Genomic DNA, 23835 nt, shown 5'->3' on the forward strand with positions numbered 1-23835 from the left:
TTAGGCACATACGGGCAATATTCTTCATATGTTGCAGAAAACTGTTGGGTGTAAGTCAGAATAAAACAGTAAAACAACTGCTGTTTAGGTTGGGACAGAAAGATCTGAATTATTAACTTCACAACCAAGAACCTTATTTAACTTTTCACTAATCAAATCAAAAAAGTTACCCGTTTATTCTTCTATACAGTTTTTGGACTAATTATTTTGACATACTTTCAGCTATTTCAGCCATTCAGGTATAAAATGTTCAGCCTGTTCAGGACATTACAGCTATGGCTTGTAGGTTTTGTAACTTTTAAACATTTTGAATTATTTAACTGTAATTACTTTTTTTTCTCAAAGAAATTCTCTAATACCTCTTCAAATCATTGAAAAGCCTTGTATTCTTTGAAAGTTTCAGCATACTTGCTTCATTTGTAGCCTTTAGCAGTTTTGCTCATTAGCTACTGTTTTGCTGGTCTTACCTTATCGCTATTGTTCTGCTAATTTTGGCATTTAGTTTTTGTTCTGCTAATGTTAGCTTTTGCACTGCTTGCCTTAACAATTCATTTTCAGCTTGGTGAACAAATTTTATTAGTCATTCAGTATTCAGCATTCACACTGCATTTTTACAGAAATTGCAGCTCCTCAAGTAACTATTTAGTTTAAAATTTTTGAAATGAAACATGGAAACTATACATTAAACAATGTGGCTCAAACGGAATAAGTGTACTATGACTTTAAATAACAGTATGTCGGCCAATGTGACAAAACTGGAAATCTCCCTTTAAAATATACCACTCAAAATAGTCAAGAACTACTCAAAACCCTACTTAAAACAAACAAAAGCAATACTTTTTAAAGAGTAGAACAACAACAACAAAACACTATGCCCAGAGTCGCATCTCCAACCTTTCACCACAGAATGTAACTCATCATACTCATTATTTAAAAAGTAAAATTGTCCCATTGATGGATGATTCATATGAGGTAGCAGATGTGAGACATTAAGTTCCTCCCTAAAGTGGCTTACCTCTCCACTAATCTTTTCCTTCACACTACAATGGATTTCACTATGCTAAGTTTTTAATTAAACAGATCACTGCTTTTTTCTATCTCCTGAAATTAAATTTTCAGAAGAATCTTCCACACACGAAAAAATGTGTGACAAGTGGCAGAGGCACTCAAGATTTTTTTGGTTTTTAGTTTTTTTTTATGCACCATGAAAAATGCAGAAGCCTATTGTGTTTGTTGCTGATATCTTAGATAACAGGCATAGACAGACAGAAAGGGAACAAAGACAAAAAACAAACAAACAAAAAAAATTGTGGAAATGACATACCGCTGGGCTCTCATCTCTCTTGGGTCAAAGGTCATGACAGCATCCAAGAAGTCACCATCATCAGTTCCTTTGACTCTCTTCTTTTCTTTTTTTTCTTCTCGTCGATACATCTTCATCATTTGTTTCTCCTTTTCTGAGTGAATGGTCACCTGGCACCCATAAGCAGGCTTGGTCACTTCACCACTGACTTTTCTGCCAACATCTGGAGGACAAATCAACAAAAGGTGGGACATAATAAGTGGTAAAATGCTAAAGTGCTAAAGAACTAAAAGGATTATGCCTTTACAACAGAATCCTTTACAAATCAAGACATCTCACAGCAAAATACTGTAAAAATTCAAAAGTCAAGCATTATACCTTTGCCACACTTTTGCTTATCTGCTTTGATTTTATATTGTATGCTAATACACGGCTGAAAGAAAATAACACGTCACATCTTTAGATATCTGATACTCTATATAACATAGTATAATCTGCTACAATGGTAGGTTGCCACAGATTTATTGATCATGTTGAAAAATTGTGTAGCATGAAAGTAGGCACTTTAAACATCACCTATAGGACATAATAATTAGTTACATAGCATTGACCCAACATAAATGTTACACAATATGACGTTATGCTAACACTCTGTCTGCAAAGTCACTTTATGATACATGACTACAGACAAGTGAGCCGACACTTGGAAACGCACAACCAAGCCATTCAAAAAGTTAGAAGGGTAAATATTTGTACTGGAAACAGTTGGGGTCACTTTCAACATAAATCCATTTAAAGTTTTGCATGATCTTTAAGTGTGAAGAGGCTTTTTATCAAAAAGACTTAACAAGAAAAACATTCAAGATATGACAGCAATTAGGATTTTAATGACACAAATGCTATGGGCTGTCTCAATCAGCAAATCCAGCAGATCCAAGTCAGGGTAACAATCATGTAGTATTTATACTTTTTACTTGATGTAGATTTGACGTTGCACATCATTTTGTTAAATAACTTGACTCAATACACTTTCATTCACAGGACTTGGCACAAGAAAATATTTTGTTGGATGTTCTGAACAGACTAACCCAGACGGACGTCTCTCGATAAGCTCAAACCAAACATGAACATGAATTTGAACAAACTTTTACATTAGGACGTCTGGCTGGAATCATACATGTACTTTCCTGAAGCCTAAGCATACCCTTGGCAAAAACATTATTGTTCATTTCAGAATCACATTTTAAAGGAAAGCATTATTGGCTGTCTAAAAACATTAAAGTACATTTTGATTTTATTTTAATTTTACAGGTATTGTTACTTTAAATAAAAATAGTTAGTCACTCTGAATAAGAATCAAATTTCAATCATGTTCTTGTCCTTTTTTTAAAATGGCATAATAACATTTATGAAGGTGTAGTGTATAATCAAAATAATATCTTTTTTTGTCCTTTATGGCACCTGTATCTGTATTGTAGTACAATGTCTGTGTGCAGCTCAATTTTAACCACAAGAGAGATAGTGAGGCCAGAGTAGAGCAGAGTAGAGAACTAGCAAGAAGAAGAGGAGCCAGAAGATGGAAGATCTAGATCCATAATTAGATGCTGGGGGAAAACTGACTATCAAACATTACTACAGGCTGATGGAAAAACTAAAATAGAGAGGTTAGAGGTTACTTCCTAATACCATAGATATGCTGCAGCAATATCACAAAAAAACAAAAGCAAAAGCCACACCAATGAAATTGAAATGATCACATTATGACAGCACAGCATACTCCATGGTTACACCATAATACTTTGTAATTTCCTCACTATTCAACCCAATGCAATATACGTAACGGGAATGTATCATGAACATTAGACAATGTCATATGTGTCACAAGTCTTAACTTACACGTCATTTGTTAACTTTTGAACCCACATAAAGGGCATTTCTGCCAACATATGTGGCTATATAAGAAACAGTATGACAGAGGTGTTACTAACATCTATTGGAGACAGTACTACATAAATCACTATAAATCACTACATTTAACCTGTATAAAAAAAAGCCTAAGCATTTTCAGCCATTACAAGCATCAGCAGTGTCATTACAAACGTTATCCACCTTTACCTTTCGCCCGCAGGCAAAAATTAAGAGCCTGAATAAACGCATTCTAGCGGTCTTCAGTACTGCACTTGCACTTGTTTTATTTAAATAAAATGCACTAAATTATGAAGGGAAAATAGATATTTTGGAAATTAAATACCATTTTCTTTCTTTTAAACTTTTTGTTACAAAACAATTAAAATAACTGAATATTACAATAAAATAATAAAATGTATGCCTTTTTGTAAAGAAAGTGCTCCTTAACAATAACTAATGATGAACAGCAGACATAAATCATGATTGTGAGCAACATACTGAAAGTAGAGGAGAAAAACAAACTAATGTATTGATTACATTATGACAGTTTCGATTTGATACAATTCCACAGTTGGACTCAGTATTATTGATATTTGGATCAATTTGCACACACCTAACACAGACTACTTTTTAATAACTGAGGCGTCCTGAAAGCTTGAGGCAGATTTTCTGGAGGAGTTTTTTATATTGAAGGAAAAACACAACGGTTTGTATCCACTGTAGAAAATAATATCATGTCAGCCACAGTCTATAAAATCTGAATCAATTTTTATAATTATTAATCAGAGCTGAGTGATGTTCAGTGAATAAGAGGTGGCACTGCATGGGTTAAAGCTCCCTACTGCAGCCTCCCTCTTTGAGACACAACAGCTCAATAAAAGGTAGAACAGCTCTTGAAAACAGATGAGATCTGATGATTGCATCGTGGCTTGGGCTGATTGAATGATTTCTTCTTTATCTCTACTTGAGGTTCTACCCGCTGCACAGCCCCTGATCGCTTCAACAGCTCTCCTCTTCCTGTCACTTTTACCATCCCTCCCATTACCTCTCCAACTCTCAATCTGTTTAACTCTGTCACCCTCTATGCACCAATTCCTCTGTCTAAACCAATCACTATTCTTTGCCACTCTCTCACTAGGTGCTAATGTGCCTTTTTTGTGTCTGTTACAGAGATTGCCTCCAAATGTGCAGAATTCACATTTCCACAAGTGATCATGGTGGCATAATTGCAGTGAAGAGCACCACCAGAATAGATCTGGTTTGTTTATAAGTTGATTTCAAGGTCTTTTCACAAATCGGAAACTATAGCCTTTATTTTAAAACTTCAAATCAAAATAATAAAATAATCTGAAATTTTAACACAACTAAATAGGGCAGATGTGTTATTTTTCTGTCAATGAACTATATTAATGTGTGACTGTTAAATCAGGGTGGACAATATTGTTTTCGTTTTGTGTGTGTGTGTGTTTTTTGCTTTTTTTCCCCCTGTAGGTTTTTAACAATATAACTATTTCTGCATACTTTGCACTATTTTAGCCATTCATGTATCAAAACATTACGCTCTTTCAGAAAATGGGTGCTATGACCTTTGTTTTTTGTAACTTTTATACTTTTAAAAATAATTAACTTTATTTAGACATATTTTCCAACAGAAATATGATGAGCTGTTCCTTTTTCAGGGTTTGCCACAGCAAATAATTTTCTTTCATTTAACTCTGTCTTCTACATCCTCTGTCCTCACTGCAACTTCCTCCATGTCCTCTCTAACTGCATCCATATATCTCCTCTCTGTCTTTTTCCTGGCAGCTGCATCTCTAACATCCTTCTACCAATATACCCACTGTCCCTCCTCTGCATGTCCAAACCATCTCAGTCTGGCCTCTCTATCTTTTTCTCCCAGTCGTTCAACTTGCGCTGTACCTCTGATGACCTCATTTCTAATTCTATCCATCCTTGTCGCTCCCAAGGAGAAACTCAACATCTTCAGCTCTGCCACTTCCAGTTCTGTCTACTGTCTTTTCGTCAGTCCCACTGTCTCCAAACCATACAACATAGCTGGTCTCACCACTGTCTTGTAAACCTTTCCTTTGACCTTTGCTGACACCCTTGTCACAAATCTTTCCTGACACTTTTCTCCATCCACTGCTGCTTGGACTCTGTTCTTCACCTCTTTACCACACTCCCTGTAGTCCTGGACAGTCGATCCTTTGAAGTCCTGCATCTTTGCAACCTCTGCTCCTTGTAGTCTCACTGTTCTTCCTGCCTCACTCTTATTCACACACAGGTACTCTGTTTTGCTATGGTTGACTTTGATTCCTCATCTTTCAAATGCATACCTCCACCTCTCCAAGTTCTCTTCTACCTGTTCCCTGTCATCACCACAGATAACAATGTCATCTGCAAACAATGATGAGATTTTTTAAATTCACTTAAAAACATTGTTCTCTTTGAAATCAACAAAATGACCATACCTGCTGAACTTAATGAGCATGTTTGCACCAGCATATAATCAGCTCTATTTGCTTTGTGAATTGGACACTGAGACAGGGCAGATAGCAGTGGCAAATAATGAAACATCCAACATGTTTAATGTTTTCAGTTTATTGATCCATCAGCTAACTGATAAACAGATTGCTCTAACAGCAGGTTTGTAAATGTTAACAGACCATCAGCTTTCCACTGATGCTCTGAGTAAATGAAGTATGCAGAGGGAATCAGTTCTGATTTAGCTTCTCTCCATTGGCTCCCTATCAAATTTAGAATAAAATTTGAAATCTTGCTCCTCACATACAAAGCTCTCAACAACCATCTTATGTTGTAGATTTTACTATTCCTTTTTTCTAAAAGCAGAATGGGAAGCAGACCTTTCAATTATCAGGCTCCAGTCATTTTTCTATGTTTTTCTTCCCATAGAAACTACCCTTGGACCAATCCTTCTGTTTGTTCGAGTCTTTTCTGTCCTCACCAACACCCATAAAATGTTATTTATAAGTGAATTTAATGCATGAAATTTGGTTGTGTAGCCCTTATACTTATATTTGTCTGTGACTTTGCCACTGACAAACTGGTAATTCCCCACTCAGGGACAAGGAACAAAGAAAGAATTATTCTATTCTATTTTATTGTATATTATAGACCAAGTATCTCCACCTTTTCTAATTGTTAGAAATTGAAGCCAGCAGGATCTGGTTCATTGAAGTTGCCGTGTTGTATTTTTGGAATCAGCTTCTATGAACTAGTGGGGCTTTCGTGGTGTCACATCCTTACTTTTAAGCAAGAAATAACTAATAACAGCTACAAATATTAATACTGTAACACACAGCAGCAAGGTAAGAACTACCTGAATCAATGAGTCAACACTTGAAAAAAAATATCTGAGGTGTATTTTTCTTTTTCAATAAGGTCAAAGTCCCGTTTGTTTACATGGAGAAGGCAGGACTTACAACTTGTACTGGGACCATCCAATAGAGAAGGTTGGTCCCGTTACAGATTCAACTTACAGTTTCAGGTTGGAGGTCTAGATATAAATAGTCTTTGGTAACCCCATGATTGTGTGCAGGGAATAAATAGAACTTAAAGTGCCCAGACTCTGGTTTTAAAAACATTACATGGCAACTCCTGTAAACTGGCTCCTGCTGGCTTCAATTCCAAACAATAAGAGGAGGCAAGGACAGTAGTTAGTATTATAAAGCACCATGATAGGATAAACAGAAGGCTATATACATTTTACTTTGACCAAATATTAAAATCACCATAAATAACAGATTAATCAAAATAGCAGAAATTCTAAAGTCACTGATTAATAAACTAAAAACAATCTTCTTGGTTTGTATGATTATGCAAATTAGGTTAGCTGTTGCAAGATCTGCAGGTAATTGGGTAGAGGAAAACAGACACTCCTGAGTTATCTGAGGAAACTCTGCCAGTCTTAACTTCACAGAGCCAAGAACAGTAGGAAGTCAAAGTTTAAGTTCATTTGCTTTTTCTGAACAAAATTCCCAAAGTAGTCTTGTCCTCAGGGTTAATGTCTGATTTTGAAGCAAACCCCAAGAAAAAGATGATACCTCTACAGAGTACCTGCGTTTATAATCAGTCAAAATAATATTACAACATCTGATTATTTCGTGGATCACATGACAACTGTTCATGTCTTAAAGCATTGCCTCTATAAGCTACTGAATTGTGGAGAAGTGCCACCAAGAGAATTTGTTTTCCTGTAAATATGAAAGAACCAAAATATGAACTGCAATTTAAAAGCTAATCAGCAGGAGACAGGCATTCCTACTAAATCCCACTCTTCCTCGTGCCATGAAAATAGAAGAAAATTTAATCAGCCTTTTTTTAACCCCTCATGACTTCACTCTCAGTCGTCAAGGCAACACTAATCTTAAAAGCTGTCTGGCAAGGGAAATTTTAACGCTGATCAGGATTCTTCAATGTGAACACCACAGTCTGAGTTTTCAAGTACCCATAAGTTTCAGCACACATGATCCATGTTCTTTCATTCGATGTGTGGTAAAGTTGTAACTTTTTATATTTTTTTTATTTTTCATAGTTTCATTTACTTGTTCCCTAATAAATGTTGTCATTTATTGTTAGCATGTTAGCATTTGTCTAAACTGCAGAAATTATGCATATTTTCTTTACATGTGCACTTTTTTAATGATCCACAAAATCTGTTCTTTTGAAAAGCTTCTGGACTATCAGTGCTAAAAGTGTGATACATTTTTTGTTATTCTCCATGACTAGGCCACAAAAATAAAAAAAAAACAATCAAGATATGACTGAAGTGTAGACCATTTAACACAATGTTTGAAAAAGAGCAAGATACTTAGAATAAGCACGGGCCGACACGTCTTTTAAAAAGGTGTTGTAAAGTATGGTTTGTGCTCATTTCTCATTTCTGTTAAACTCATTACAGCTTTATAATGTGTTTTATTTAAAGGGATCTCAAAAAGGTGCAAACATTTAAAGCTTGTATAAATGCTAAATGGTAATGAAGTTCAAACTGTAAAATATAATTAAACCTTGATACTTTGATTGTTAAAATGAGCTTACGCTTAGCCAATGATAAAATGTAAACAAACTTTGAAATCACTAAAATGATTTGATTGATGCTTATCATGCTTATGATAAAACAATCACAAAGAACAGTTGTGTAAGTGGGGTGAGGGAGGCTGAAGGTTCCAGGGCATCATGATATGGTAAGCTGCTGCAGCTGATTGTGCGCAAAAAAAAACCTGGTCTTGGGCGCAGTTTATAGTATAAAAAGAAGTGGAAGGGGTTATTACTTTAGACACAACTGGGAACGGGTTGCTGTTTCTTCTTGTTGGTGAGTTGTCTCCATTCAGCTGAATGTTTGAATAAATGTATGATTGGTAATTTAAGCTCTGGTCTGGACTTGTTTTGTGTGTTCGTCTTTTCTGCAAGATCAAAGATCCGGTGAGAGAAACTAAGTGGTCAGGTGAGATTCCTCTGAAAGGAGTGAATACTAAAAACTTGGTTTTCTCAACAAACTCTGTTGTTACGACTGATGTCATAATTGTCATATGCAAATGTGAGTATGCAGGTGCCGACCTCGGATTGGTTCCTGACGACGAAGCTGACAGCTGATTGGTGCTCACCGGAGGTGCCGGGTATATCAGGATGCCAATGAAGATCAGCAGGCAGTGTGTGTGTGTGGGGGGGGTTCTTCGTCGCACTCCACCATACCACACTCCATCCCACGCTCATTTAATCCGGTCATGCCATTTATTGTCTCCCCTTGTAATCTAATTCTGTGGAGTTTATCTTGTAGGGGAGAGTGGAGTGGCCTTTTTGTTTTGGGGTTCAGTTTTCTTCTGTGTTTCTTAAGTTAGGAAGTTAATCACATGTAATTTGGTTTTGTTACTTTTTGGAGGTAAGACATGAGTTTCATTTAAGATAGTTTGTTTTGTCTGTTATTTTGGCATAACTCTCTCCGAAGCTCTAAGACTCCAGACTTTTGTGGAAACTAAGGGTGAATATTTATGTTAATAAATCTTGTAAAAAGTTACATCTATTGGCTGGCTTTTTTTGGATTCTGCAAGGGATGTTAAATTGTCAATGCTGTGACCTGACCACCCCTAGACGGGTCGTAACACTGTGTACTCCATCTATCTGTCTGTCCATCCATTCTTCCATTCATCCATCCACCCATCTAACCAAATGTGCACAGAGATCCTATGAGAAATAAATATGTCATATTGTGTCCCACAATCTTATAAAATCTCGTTGCTGTGAATGTTAAAGGACTCCAGAAAAAAAGCTGAAGGACAACGGGTCACGACTGAAAATGATTGCAGGGATTATTGTGACAAAGCAGAAGCTTTCTCCTCTCTAATCTTCAGACACTCTGATGCCTACCTTGCATATGAATCAGAAGACAGCTATAGCAGTGATAAATTAGCCATCTTTATCTTTTTACTAATATTGTCAACTATTCAAAGAGTCACTTGGCAAGTCAAGGAGAAGCAAACAAAAAAAAAAGTCTGACCCCTGAAGACAAAGAAAATATGCGGTCATAGGACATAACTCATAAGAATACAATACACCATTTAAAACATGGATGTTTTAAATGGAAGGTACTTTTAAAAATCATTTCCCAAAAGTTTTTAAAACAGTTTAAAAAAATATGTAAGTCTAAACAGAAACAAAATTTCCCTTTTTGAGCCCTAACATTATACACAATTATTCACATACCTGGTGTTTTATGCCTTAGTTTGGTGTGGAATCCTAATATTTTTTTCTAAGAAAGTCCAGAAAGGTTGTCACCTAATTCAAATTTAAAATTTGGTGCCAACGAAAATAATCAATATCAGCTTTTAAATATAGAAATATATATCAGTATCTAACAGGGTTGAGTCAGGTCCTATGGATGATTACATCTTAGATTGTAGCATTGCGAACCAACCAGTTGGTTGTGACACCCAAAACTAGTTGTTGACATGTGAAAGAGGGCCATCAGCCTAATGACTGATCATTACGGCCCTGATGGCTGCTTGCTATTCACAGAGGGCTGAGCGATACTCGCAAGAACAGCATTGTAGGAGTTTAGTTTAATGATGGATGGGTTCCCTTCACAAAGATGGCTTCCTTCACTCCTCTCTCAAACCATTGTTCCTCAGATGTGCACATCTGCATCTCTGAAAGAGATGGGAGTAAACCGCGCAGTCATGGCCAGATGATGTTTCTCTTCTATGAGACAGACAGTGGACTTGTGTCCATACTTGTCCTGTTAGATCTCACTGCTGCATTTGATACAATTGATCACAATATTTTGTTACAGAGGATTGAACATGATATTGGAGTTAGAGAAATAGAACTAAAATAGTTCAGAACATATTTATTTGATAGATTCCAGTTTGTTAATGTTAACAAAGAATCTTTAAACACCAAAACTGATCATGGAGTTTTTCAGGGTTCAGTGCTTGGACCTATACTCTTTACTGTAATTTTGTTCTTGTGTTGTAAAGCACTTTGAGTCACCTTGTGCTGAAAAGTGCTATATAAATAAATGTACCTACCTACCTACTTTACATATGCTTCCATTAGGTGAAGTTATTAGACAGCATGGGATAAATTTTCGTTATGCTGATGATACTCTGTTATATGTATCTATAAAACCAGATGAATGCAGTCAGTTACTTAGATTACAAGCATGTCCTGAAGACATAAAAACCTGGATGACTCCTCATTTTCTGCTTTTTAACTCAGACAAGACAGAGGTAGTGGTCTTTGCACCCGAGTATCTTAGGAACAAACTTTGCAGCCTTTCCCTTCCTCTGGATGGCATTAATTTGGCCTCCAGTTTTAATGTAAAGAACCTTGGTGTCATTTTTGATCAGGATGTCTTTTACCAGGACCACTTTCCTCCATCTACATAATATCACTAAAATTACAAACATCTTGTCTCAAAATGATGCAGAAAAACTGGTCAATGTATTTATCGGTTAGACTATAGTAATTCTTTATTATCTGGGTGTCCAAAAAACTCTTTTAAAAGTCTTCAGTTCATCCAAAACGCTGCTGCCAGAGTTCTAATGAGAGTTAGGAGGAGAGATCATAGTTCTACAATTTTAGCTTCTCTCCATTGGCTTCCTGTCAAATTCAGAAGGAAATTTAAAATCTTACTTCTAACATACAAAGCTCTCAACAACCAAGCTCCATCTTATAATAAAGATCATATTGTTCCATATTTTCCTATAGTTAGGGTTGGTTTGGGTTTCCTGAGCTATCCCTTAGTTATGCTGCTATAGGCTTAGACTGCTGTTGGAAAAACTACATTTCCTCACTCTGTTGATGTCTTACTTGCTCTTACTTACTTTCTATCACTAACATGATTTTCTTTGTCTTTATTCCAGTAGAAACTACACCTGGAACAATTATTTTGTGTTTGTCTGTATCTCTTTCCTGTGCTCTTAAACCCCAGCCGGTCAAAGCAGATGGCAGCTCGTCCTAAGCCTGGTTCTGCTGCAGTGACGTGCGGTGAGGTTCATGGTTGATGAGTCACTGACAGTCAGATTTACAAATATATAAACCCAAAAGGGTAGCTTATTTAATTGGCTACTGGTTATTTCATATCTCATCAGCGTTCTTCACACACACACACACACACACACTCTCTCTCTCCGTCTCTCACTCACTCACTCACACATAGTAGTATTAAAGATAAGATAAGAAAAAACGTTACAATTACCGTTTTGGCAGTCCGATGGAGCAAAACAAAACTTAACGACTGGCAGTAGTGCACGTGACTGTCACTGGCCTCTGCGTAAAAGGACAGCAGCAACAAGCTCCCGTTGGCTCACGTGCGCCCCCTTCAGTGCGGCAGAGTACTGCCTGCCTCTCCCTTCGCCTTTTCAACTAAATATGTCACTAACAAACATTAAACGTAAATGGTTAAAGACATTAGCCAGACTGTGGAAAATCAGGCTATATAAACCATTATATTGGCGACATGCAGCGGTACGGCAACAGGCAGGGGCCAATTGCATGTATCAGCCCAGTTTGTGATGGATTGCGCAATCAGAGGTGAAGCTCGGCTCGTTGCTGCCGCACCTCGCGTTTCACCCTCGTATTTGAACAGGAAATATGCAATTTCAGCGATTTAGACCATAAAAATGTTCGAAAATTACTCATACATAAAGATCAGTGGACAAATATTAATATTCATTTTATGGTATCTTTTTTTTTTTTCTTGTCATGATGACAGGGGAGGCTCTGCCTCACCTGCCTCCCCTGACCGCACGTCCTTGTTCTGCTGGAGGTTTCTTCCTGTTAAAAGCGAGGTTTTCCTTTCCACTGTTGCCAATTTGCTGCTCAGGATGGGAGACTGTGACAAAGTGAAGATTCAATGCAATCTGGTGGCTTCCTTACATAAAAAAAATTATGGCTTTTTAAATTGTATCTGCATGTTTTTGTACAATGCCCTGAGATGACTTTTGTTGTGACTTGGTGCTATATAAATAAACTGAATAGAATTAAAGCAGATCAGAGAATGACAACCATGAATCAAACATGTAACTTCCTGTTCTTGGTGGGAGGGGCTAAAACAAGGTGGGATATTGACATGTAGATGTGTTAAGGACTCATATCAAACATTTGCACTTTGGTGCAGATCAGAATTTTTTTGTTTTTGGTTGGAGTTATAACAATTTTCCTTCAAATTTGTGTTTGATTGCAAAAAGCCTGTCTGAGAAGTACTCACGCTCACATGTTGTGGAATGTAACTTTCTGACTTTCAATCCAGCATGTCTAAATAGTATATTGACCAAGTTTGAAGTTAATACTTTAAACCATGCCGTTTGGCAAAAAGTCAGTTTTTTACAAAAAGAATGTCAACTTGTTATGCTTTGTCTGACACAGTTTAAAATTGCCATATTCAAAAAAAACATTTTTGAACACAACAAATTTTTGGTGCACTCTGGAGCCCAGCCATGTGAAAATAATTTTCAGCCAAAGAGGAACATAAAAAAAATACAGTGAACAACTCATTAAAAGTGCATCAGTGGTGAGGTAATAAAGTAGCTACTGAAAACCATCAGAACAAGAAAACTTTTCATTCATGACCTGTTAGCCATTAGGTTGTCTCACCTGGTTGGTAGCCTGTCTTGTCATGTGGGGTGGAGAGGAGGGAGTCAATGATGGATGCCCGTCGCTGAAGGAGGGTGGATATCATCTCCAGCCCCTCTGGTCCTAGCAGTTCAAACAGCTAGAGCAAAGTAACAACAGAAAAGGTGTTACAATCAGTAGCCACACACATCATACCATGTATACACATTGTATGGTTCACCAACACCCCCAATACATCGCTACTGCCAAAACTGAGCACCTGGTAATTACCATCAGCCTGTTACAGAATATGCTGTGCTGCTTAGCCTCCCAAACATAGCCACCTGGCACATAGCAACTAACAGAAAAACAACAACAAATCCTGCTCACAGCAACAACACAAATTGACTGCACAGCAGAGAAAACACTGCACAATCAACATCACTGTGAGATGATGGTATAAATGAAGACAGTTTGTGTTTTCTAATTACAAGGCAGTAGCTGTGTAGGACAGTGGGGTGTAGTTTGGACCTGATAGACAATGCAAGTTTATTTTTCCTCTCTTTTTAAGATTGGTTTCAGAATTAAGACACAGTTTGTTCTTTAAGTCCATCTTTTCTTAAGAAAGAAAACGGTCAGCAGAATGTAAAACAAACAACAGATACTGTGATTTCAGGTTTCTTTTCCTTTGTGGTCCCTTTAATATGTGTTCTAAACCTCTATCAGGCTCTGTCTGTGTTTTATTAGTAGTGTGGATGTTGGGAGAGAATGAAAGGATGTAGGAAAACTGAGGTAAGGTTTCACCTGCAAGGATTATTTTTTCTCTTTTTTTATGAACTCTCATGAATTCTGCCCTTGGAGTCGACTGATTATGTGTTGGTCCCGCAGGGAGAGAAAAGCAAACATTTTCCTTCAGATGGATTCTGTGCAGTTGCCATCCTACAGGCAAGCCTAATTCTAAAGTTTCAACTATGTAATAACACCACATCTGCAAGGCTACAGGTCAGGAGAGGAAATATGTGTGTCCTCTACTACATCTTATTTAACTTTACTTTCTCATTTCTTTCAGCTGCTGAATGGAGAACTAAAGCTTTATTGGGATACATGACCCACAGAGTGGGACCATCTCAAGATGGATCAAGATATAAGGTAAAATGCACTTTAAATAGTTTTAAATAATTAAAAAATGTAACTAGAGAATTTGGATTTTCAGCTTAATTGCAGTGTGAATGCTGAGTACTAAGTAGGTTTCCTGAAATTTGTTGAACGAAGACCTGTTAACTGAATTGTTAAAGTTAAAAGAAGACAAACAGAAGCTAAAATGAGCAAAACAGTAGCTAAATGCTAAAATTAATTTAGCCATACCTAAGAACTACAATTTACAAAACCATGAAAAGGCTAAAAAGAGCAAAACTGTAGCTAAAAGCTAAATTGAGCAAATCAGTAGTCAAAACCTAAAATTATCTAAACTAAAAATAAACACTAAATCTAACCAGATGACCTGTCTAACCATGTCATTGTTCAACATCTGGCTGTCCAGGTGGCGTCCTGAAAACAATGTGGGCTACGTAGATAATTGGAGTGCATTTTGGGGAAAACATGTTCTGACGTGACTCTTCTTTCTAGGAATTTGGCCAATTTTGTTAGTCATCCAAATTACTGACAACACAGGGTTCAGTCCAGGAAACAGAGTTGTAGTCTTACACACCTCTCTGCTGTTTCTCCTCTGTTACCCATCCAAACCCCCATTGAAACAGTGTCAGCTCGCCCATAGTTCAAATTAAATAAACCAAAAATCAGCTCTAGAAAATTAAATCATAAAAGTCTTATACAAATAGACACAGTTACTTTACCAGAATATAAAAATAAAATAATTAAATGTAGATTACTGAAAATAAGATCTTTCTCCTCTAAGTCTCTGTTAGTTAATGGTTTGATAACTGATCATCATATTTAGTTTGTCTTACAGAAACCTGCCTACAACAGAAATTTTTTAGAATAAAATAATCCATTCCTGCTAATTGTCTAAATGTTCATGTTCCTACAACAACAGGTTGAGGTGGAGAAGTAGCTGCTATTTTTCATTAATTATTGCTAAACCAATTATTAGTTAGAATTCTTTTGAGTCTTTGACCGTCAGTCTTTCTCATAGAAATCAGAAAAAACACGCTTACTTGTTCTCAGTTTTTGTCTGAATTCTCAGATTTTTTTTGTCTGACTTATTATTGAATGCAGATAAAGTCGTACTAGTGGGGGTTTCAATATTCATGTTGATGTTGAAAATAATAGCTTAAACATAGCCATTAATAACACTGTAGAGTCAACTGCTTTTAAACAAATAGTTTAAACATACTCACTCTCTTCATCATACTCTTGATCTGATTTTGACATATGGCAGAGAGTGAACTATTATCCCTTTTCTCAACTCTCTTACCTCACCACTTTTTAATAACCTTTGAGTTTACATTGACTGACTACACAGGCTTTTGAAAGAAAATTTCATTACAGTAGATGTTTATTAGAACATGCTGTAACTAAATTTAAAGAATCTTTTTCATTTTTATTTTCCCGTTTCACAAAGAAAGAAGGCAATAATGATCAGTAATCTTCATTCTACTCACTCACAATTTGATGAACTTCTTGATGGTATTACAACTTCAATGCAAGCATCACTTGATAAAATTGTTCTACAAAAGAAAGTGATCAGTAAGAGAAAGCTGGCTCCTTGGTTTAACTCAAAGCTGGAATTTTTTAGACAGGCCTCAAAAAGCTGGAAAATGGAATGATTGAATTCCAACAACAGAAGCATCCAATTTGAGAAAAAAAAGTGCTATAAATTGACAGTTTTACGGTTGTTTTTGAGATGAAAAAATGACAAACAACTACGAAAGCGCACACCAAAGATCAAGCTTATATAGAGTCTCTGTCAGTTGCCCAACTTAATTACCCTGCATTAATGGTTTCAACACTCCTTGACACAATCACACTGATAAAATGAAACAAGACACAATATGTTTTTAAATGAGGCCTACCTTATTTAAAGAGAAGCTCAATCCAATTACTTTTCTGTGATGCAAAAAGGTTAATTACCTCGTTTTTGCTAATATTGCTCGCCATCGCGCCTGCTCAGTCTACGCCAAACCATGCCCACATACACTGGCGCTGGAGGCACGTCATTGTACGTCCATCTTCATTGGATGAATCATGTGGCTGTGGGCTGACCAAAATTAGCCCCAGTGAGCCACAAACCGAGGGGGTGTGGCAAGACGTCCGTCAATCATTCTGAACCATGACTATATAAATAAATCTGAAATTCACTAGATTTAAAAAAAAATTCCAGAAAATACAGTGTAAACTATTGTATTAACCTACTGAATTGACTGATGAAGATGATGACCCTTGACACTTCAGTCTGGTTTCTGTTGTTTTGCTGACTTTTAGCAGCTTATTTTTCCTCTAAAGTTCAGCTGCAGCTTTCAGCTTCTTTAACACAGAGTTAACAGACTTTAACTGAGATATAATTGTGCTTTGGAAATATTTCACCTAAACTCCTGTAGTTTTTTTAAGCAGAATATCACATTCTACACATATAGTTGCAAAGTTTGTAATAAAGTCCCATTTCTCTTCTCCTGTCGTGTTTTGGAGAGGAAGAGTTTGTTGAAGTGATGACTAATGTCTCTTCTTCTCTGTTTGATATGATGGCTCAGGTTGGCACATATTCTCCTGTGCATTCGTAGTTTTTTTCTGTACCAACAAAACTTATAGGAAAGTTGTTCTCCCAAATCACAGACATAATAGCATAATAGACATAACATTATTTGTTCTGTTATTAACTTAGTGTTTGTCATTATTTTTGAGAGCAGCAGCGCTCTCTGTGTCTGCCTCCCAACCCTCGTTCTGCTCATCTTACACACAGAAAGAGTGGGGGCAGTAGGGACATAGTAAGGGGCAAGTTTCTGCTCATTCAAAAAAAAAAGCTTGCTTGCAAAGTGGAATACTGCAGAATATTTTTTATAATATGTTGTTGTTGATTATACTGTTTTTGTGATCATTTGGAACAAAAATCAATATTGAAACATACCAATTTGGTTAATTGCAAGGCCTTAATTTGAAAGAGATTTTATTTGTTGAGAGCTTTGTAATAATCTTCTATGTCTTCAATGCATTTAAAAGTGCATCGTACTGCAGACATAGAAGATTCTGATTAAGTTTTTTTTAAATGTCAAAATTGGATTTTGTTAACATTAATCTGTGCTGCTATTTTAGGAGAATCAGCAAAGTAACTGCTGCATGCCGAGGTGTCATTTCTCCCTGTTGAGTTACCATAGCTACCTGTAGAAGAAACATGTCGCAGTAAAGCTGTGTGTTTTCACATCTTTTTCACTTAATATATGTCTGTTTAGCGTTTTACCTAGCACTATCCAAGCAGGGCGCAAAACTTTTCATATAAAATAAATCAGATCTGCAGCCATCTCTGAGCTGGAATTAAAAGCTACAGACAAATTTAACACACCAAGAACGGAGACATGGTTAACTTCTAATATATCCTTATTGTCCAAACAAGAAATTGTTTTGAAAGCAAGAACCTGCAGGATAAATATCTTTAAGCAACTTAATTTCCTGATGAACTGCAGTGCACTGAGGAGCAACAGTGCACGGAGGAGGAGAGGAGGAAAAGTGTCTCCACAATTACTGTTAGTTCTGTTAGAAACCTTAACTGGCCATGGCTTTATTGTTTTGGACAAAACCTTCATGCAAAAATGACAGTGAATAAACACTGATTGATAAAATGGGGATTTAAACCAATTAAGCCTCCCCATCTGTGGTGCGTCATGACACACAACCAGAAATTAGGAATGAGAGTGCCGCAGGAGGAAGCTGCTACAATCAGCTTTCACTGATAACGGTAATATAATTAAAACAAGTATATTTGTTTCATTTGTCAGAGAGTCTGTGTTTAACAGCTGATAGCTGATTGTGAAACAGCCACCATAATGTGTTACAGTGATAATTAACTGTCCATGAGGACAGTAAAGCTTTAATTTATCAGGTTGTTATAAAAAAAATGGTGATCTGTTTTATTAAATATTATACGTCTTGCAAATCAGGTGATTACAAAATGCATCTTAGCCACAGGGTAAAGATGTGTTTTTTAATTTTGTGTTTTTCTTATATACATTTTTTCTTTTTTTTCTTAAATTTTATGTTTTGATTGGTCTTAAAATAATATGACCTGCCAACTGAACTGAGTTTTCATAGAACAAATATTTCTCTAAAAATCAGTTTTAACTACACCTTGTCGTTGGTTATTTCTTTTATTTTATTTTCACATAAACTGTTGGTAAATAAAAGAAAAAAAGCATGCAGATCTTTGCTTATCCATAAAATAGCAGTGATGTCCTACAGTGGCTCAGCTTCTTTAAGCTTTTGGACTGTGGACTGGACCAAAACCTGACAGAAGGTTAGAGATGGGTCTGCTACAAATAAATGAGGTGGATAACACTGTGTTCAAGTTTGAATTTGAACTGTACAGGGATTTACAGGTCAAAACTCTTAAAGGTAAACTCCAATTAGTTAAAATAAAGGGAAAAATATTGTCCATAAAAAATAAAATAAAAAACTATTGCCTGATTGATCCCTTATGCATTCAATTGCCCATCCTGTCCTAACTGACAGATGACTTTCAAACTCCTTCATCAAAACTAAGTAGAATCCTTAAAATATTTGTCTGGCCTATAGTCAGGGGCAGTTCTAGAAAAATATTCATGGGGCAGCAGGGGGGGGAATTCTGAGGCGTGGCAAAAGCAAAATGCTGTTAATAAAAGCAAAACAAACTTTAATTCTTTGTGTCGCTGCACAATGCGTCAGGTTTATTTATTCAGAAAACCTTCAAGAATTGAATAATCGCACTGCCATTTTATGAATTATAATCAAATTAAATTGTTAGGTGCCTAAAGATTCCAACTCTTAATGGTTCTCAGGTTAGAAAATATTGTGAAAAAAAGACTAAATCTTGACCTAGAGGTTGTCAAATGTTAATCTTTTGAGAAGCTTTTGATTGCAAAACATCAGCTATGGTAGTTAAAAGAAAGAAAACTAATAAAAATAAAATCCTTCAGTATTTATGCATTTATAATGATCTTGATGTAAATTCTAGCTGATGCCCTAAAATCTACATAAAAAACTGTTACCTTTGAAGTAAAAAAAAAAAACTACTGTTCCAAAGATGAAAGTAGAGGGTAAAACCACCATCAAAATCAACTGTAGAATGTAACTAAAACGCTCTCCACTTCGCTGTTTACTTGTTGAGCTCAGTGACTACCACAAAATGTCAGCATTCCAGGGTTACCAGTGAGAAATAATAAGGACCAAGTTCTCTTTATTCTTAGCTTTAATGGCACTGAGTGCAAAGCCTTTTCACTTTACTGTTGACTTTGGAGTCACACAGAGGTAGATGCATAGAGAGCCTGCGGGTGGACTCCCACTCGTTCACACACACGCACACACACACACAAAGCTTTCTACATCTAAAGATGTCAGTGGGGGAGTTCACTTCCAAATGTCAAATACGTGAGGAACACTGGAACCAACTGGAACCACCTGAAGTTCTATAATTTAGCCATTGTGCTTGAAAAAGATAAAACCTGAAAGTACAAGAATAAAAGAAGTGGTAAAAGACTTGTCTGATTATTAAGTAAGCAATATTAGCCAAAAATATCCCCAGTATAATTTCAAAGGAAGAACAGTGCAAATCCCTTCTTTATCGGAGACCTTAAAGGGCAAACACTTGCTTTTACTGTGGTCACTAACCACAGAAAAAATAAGCTAATTTGGGCTGCTGCAAACAGTTGGCATAGTCAATGCAGGCAATTACGTTAAAACATTGATGCAGCTTTCCACCTAGCATTATCCAAAGGGAGCGCCTTGCCCCCTTAACGGCATCACCCACCCACCCATCAAGGTGTGTTCACATGTTACCAATTCATGGCTGCTGGGGGAGACACCAAAGCCAATACATCATCACACCCATGCCCCTGATGTCCCCAGAAAATCCATCCATCCATCCAACTTCTACCGTTTAACCCAGAACTTCCTCTCCCCAGTGACACTCTCCAGCTCCTCCTGGGGCATCCCAAGTCGTTCCCAGACCAGAGAGGACACATAATCTCTTCAGCTAGTTCTGGGTTTGCCCCAAGGCGTCTTCCCAGTGGGAAATGCACGAAAAACCTCCAAAGGCAGGCGTCCAGGAGGCATCCTAAATTTGTATTTAAAGTTTAACATTGTTTTAAATGGGTACTGAACAAAGTGATGCATACGCTCCGTGATGCGTATATAAGTGTATTAAAACTCAGGAGTGTCAAAGACACATTTTTTTGATGCATTCTGGATGTGTTGTTTGCTCATGAAGACCGTTTAGTTTGCATGTTATCAACGAGTTAAATAAGAATCAAATTTTCATACTAACTCATTAACAATGTGTAAACAATGCGTAAAGAACACATACTTTAAGTGTTAACAAAGTTGTAATGGTGTGTTTGACACAAACTTGCGTATTTATGTCACTGTTGATCAACTACATTTTCTGGCAGTTTCAGTTGTGTCTGTTTTCATTGGCTGTACAGATCCAGGGCTAAACCACTTTAGCAAAAAATTACGTACGGTAATGTGTACGGTACAGGCACAAACGCTGGCAGCGATAAACCAATCAGAGAACACTACATAATATGTACAGTACGTACGCTGGCACCAATAAACCAATCAGAGAACATTTTGTAATATAATATAATTCGGAGCTTGCCATCATTCTGGGAGGATTAAAAAAGAACTCCAACTGCTGGACGTTGGTGTAAACAGCACGTTCAAAGTGAAGTTGCGAGTAGCATGGGAGCGATGGATGACCGACAGCGAACACACGTTTACTAAGATGGGGGCAGTGCCGGGTTAGTTACGCCATCATATGTGAATGGATTGTGGATACCAAGGCTAAGGTATCTGCTTAACTATTGTCCAAGCTTTTGCGAAAGCCAGCATCACTGCTGAACAGCCCCCTGGCAACGAGACTGGCTCTGACAATAATGAGAGGGAACCTAGCATGTTTGATGGCGAAATTGCCCAGCTGTTCAATTCAGACAGAAGATGAGGACTTTGATGGATTTGTGGAAGAAGAATGATAAAAAATAATATGTAAAATAATTGTTTCATAGTAGAAAAAAGTTCAACAAAACTCACCGTTTTTCTTCCGTGACCTTTTTTATTTTTTTTTGTAGAACATATGTTTTAGCATGCGCCTTATATTCCGGTACGCCTTATAATCCGGTGCGCCTTATGGTGTGGAAAATCCGGTATATGCCAAGAGGCTTTAGAAATGTTTTTTAAGAAGCCCGGAAGTTTACAATGAAGTGAGAAAAGCGGCACATATTGTAAGTAAATCATACAAGTTGTAAAATTATTTATATTTAATTGTACTGATGTATTTAAATGTACTATTTATTTTATCTATGTTATTATTTGTATGTTAAATTTATTGCTATTAATAAAAGCTAAGCAAATCTTAAATTCTTTGTCATTGATCCCCATACCCCTCAGAACAAGGCCAGAAACTCAAAGGAAATGATGCTGATGTCAATATAATCATATAATTTTTGAGAATTTGTTTTTAAAATCCTTAAACATTCCAATTGAGATAAAAAAATATTGGAAATTTTTCTCCATGCCGCCTGTATGAGCTACGTACATCAGTCAAGGTCGGCTCCATCTGAACTACAGTTTCAAACTATAATGTTGGAAAAACAGTGAAAAGAAGCATTGAACAACACGATTTCTGAAAGTTTTCAAAGTTTGAGTGGGTCTAAAGTATAAGAATTCTTAAAGTTAGATGACAGTAAAATTTGAAAATGTGGTTTTTTTTTGCCTTAACAGCAGCAACGAAAGACTGATGCAATAAGACATCAGGAAAAAACAAAACCACCCGAAGATTTTAAGCTGCTAAAGGGTCTTCATGAAGTCAGACAGGTTGTCCATATGCTAAATAAATGTTGTAGGAAAAGTTTAGACTAGAATCTAAGCTCATGTTTGATTAACACTGTGCCAGGCTGAGAAAGAAGCATGTTTTGTTCCCCTGTCAAGCTCTGATTTCTCCATCAGCTTCACTCTGGTTTCCCCTTAACATCTGCTGTTGTAAACAATAGTACTTTAGGTAAAAAATAAAAAAAAAATGTCCCTTTTTTGCTCATTGTCACAAAGAAAATGTCTTAGAAAACATGATGATTTTCATCTTTTATCTTGTTTACTCAAATGTATTATCCTATGTCTACCTCACTGATTATATTAACAGATACACCGTGTATCTGTGTGGACACTGGTTTAGTTAAAGAGGTCAAACTGATGAAAGGAATGTTGTAAAACTGCTCGAACCAGAGATCAGAAGGAATTTATTTGTTTACAATGTACAGTAATGGGGCTGTCGCAGACCCTAAAGTTAAGAAGGGACTACAGGAAAGAAAGTGTGGAGAAAGGGGTAGTCTGAAACCATACTTTGGAGTGTATTAGGGGGGTGGGGGACTGTGGGTATATTACTGATGTAGTGACCTGTAATAAATGAAAGATTCAGACACCGCATGTGCGTTCAATCTTTCCCTTTGCAAAGTAAGACAGGTCATTCAGAGTAATTATCTACTTGATCTAGCAGAAAAGGCTTTAAGAATTATTATTTCTGTAACAAACACCAGGCGCCTCATGTTTGAAAGAGTGTGCAGTTTTCATACTGAAAGTTAGCAAACGGGCAAAGTTTGAAAATGCATACTCAAAAATATTCACATGTAGTATTCCATTTAAAATAGTTGTGTTTTATGTGTTTCTTTCTTCTTTCTAAGGGCAAAACCTTGTGACGCAATTCAAAAGAGAATTTTTCTCCACAGTTTGCTGTAGCTCTTACCAATAATATCCTTACAACATGCTGAATATATTGGCTTTTTTTTTCTTTCGAAAATACAGAAACAATAGGACCTTGATTTGATTTATTTGTAATGCTGGAGTCAACACTTTTAAACCTATATTTTGTCCTTTAATATCCTTTTATATTTTGTTTACATTTTGCTTTGTGAAATACTGTAAATAGCAAAGTTGACTGTTAAAAATAAAATTAACTTCAGTAAATGTGTAATCAATCAATCAATCAGTAATCAATTAATCAAAAACAAAGTTTTTAGAGACAGTCCAAAAACTATTGCTAATTAGGAGTATTTGGGCTGCCTTCATAGACCCAAAGGTTTTGATATATGAATGGTTAAATTAGCACAAAATATGAGGAATTAGTTTGATTGCAAAAAAACATGTGAATGCCGACTCAGTATTTTTTATTTATTTATTTTTACAATAACCACATTTTGTGATTTTCTTTCAACTGATGTTGCCTTCAAAACACTTTTCAGTTCAGCTTTAAATAAAGTAGTATTAGAGTACCACACTGCACTTGTTACTCCTTACACTTTCTTAGCATGCCTTCTCTTTTTTATTTAATTTTATTGTATTTTTTAAATTTTCATTTATATATA

At 36.4% G+C, this 23835-nt stretch overlaps 1 protein-coding gene across 4 annotated transcripts in view; it reads right to left on the reverse strand.

Moving 5' to 3' along the window:
- ascc3 (activating signal cointegrator 1 complex subunit 3) overlaps positions 1 to 23835 on the reverse strand; it is a 297685-nt gene that overhangs the window by 250023 nt on the left and 23827 nt on the right. For all 4 annotated transcript variants that reach the window (XM_037980369.1, XM_017414246.3, XM_025005501.2 and 1 more), the window contains exons 5-6: positions 13325 to 13442; positions 1325 to 1526 (exon numbers count right to left, since the gene is read on the reverse strand). In XM_037980369.1, coding sequence (XP_037836297.1) covers positions 1325 to 1526; positions 13325 to 13442 — 320 coding nt within the window. The remainder of the gene's footprint in view (positions 1 to 1324; positions 1527 to 13324; positions 13443 to 23835) is intronic.

This window comes from Kryptolebias marmoratus, linkage group LG16, assembly GCF_001649575.2.
Source record: "Kryptolebias marmoratus isolate JLee-2015 linkage group LG16, ASM164957v2, whole genome shotgun sequence".
Classification (NCBI taxonomy): Eukaryota; Metazoa; Chordata; class Actinopteri; order Cyprinodontiformes; family Rivulidae; genus Kryptolebias; species Kryptolebias marmoratus.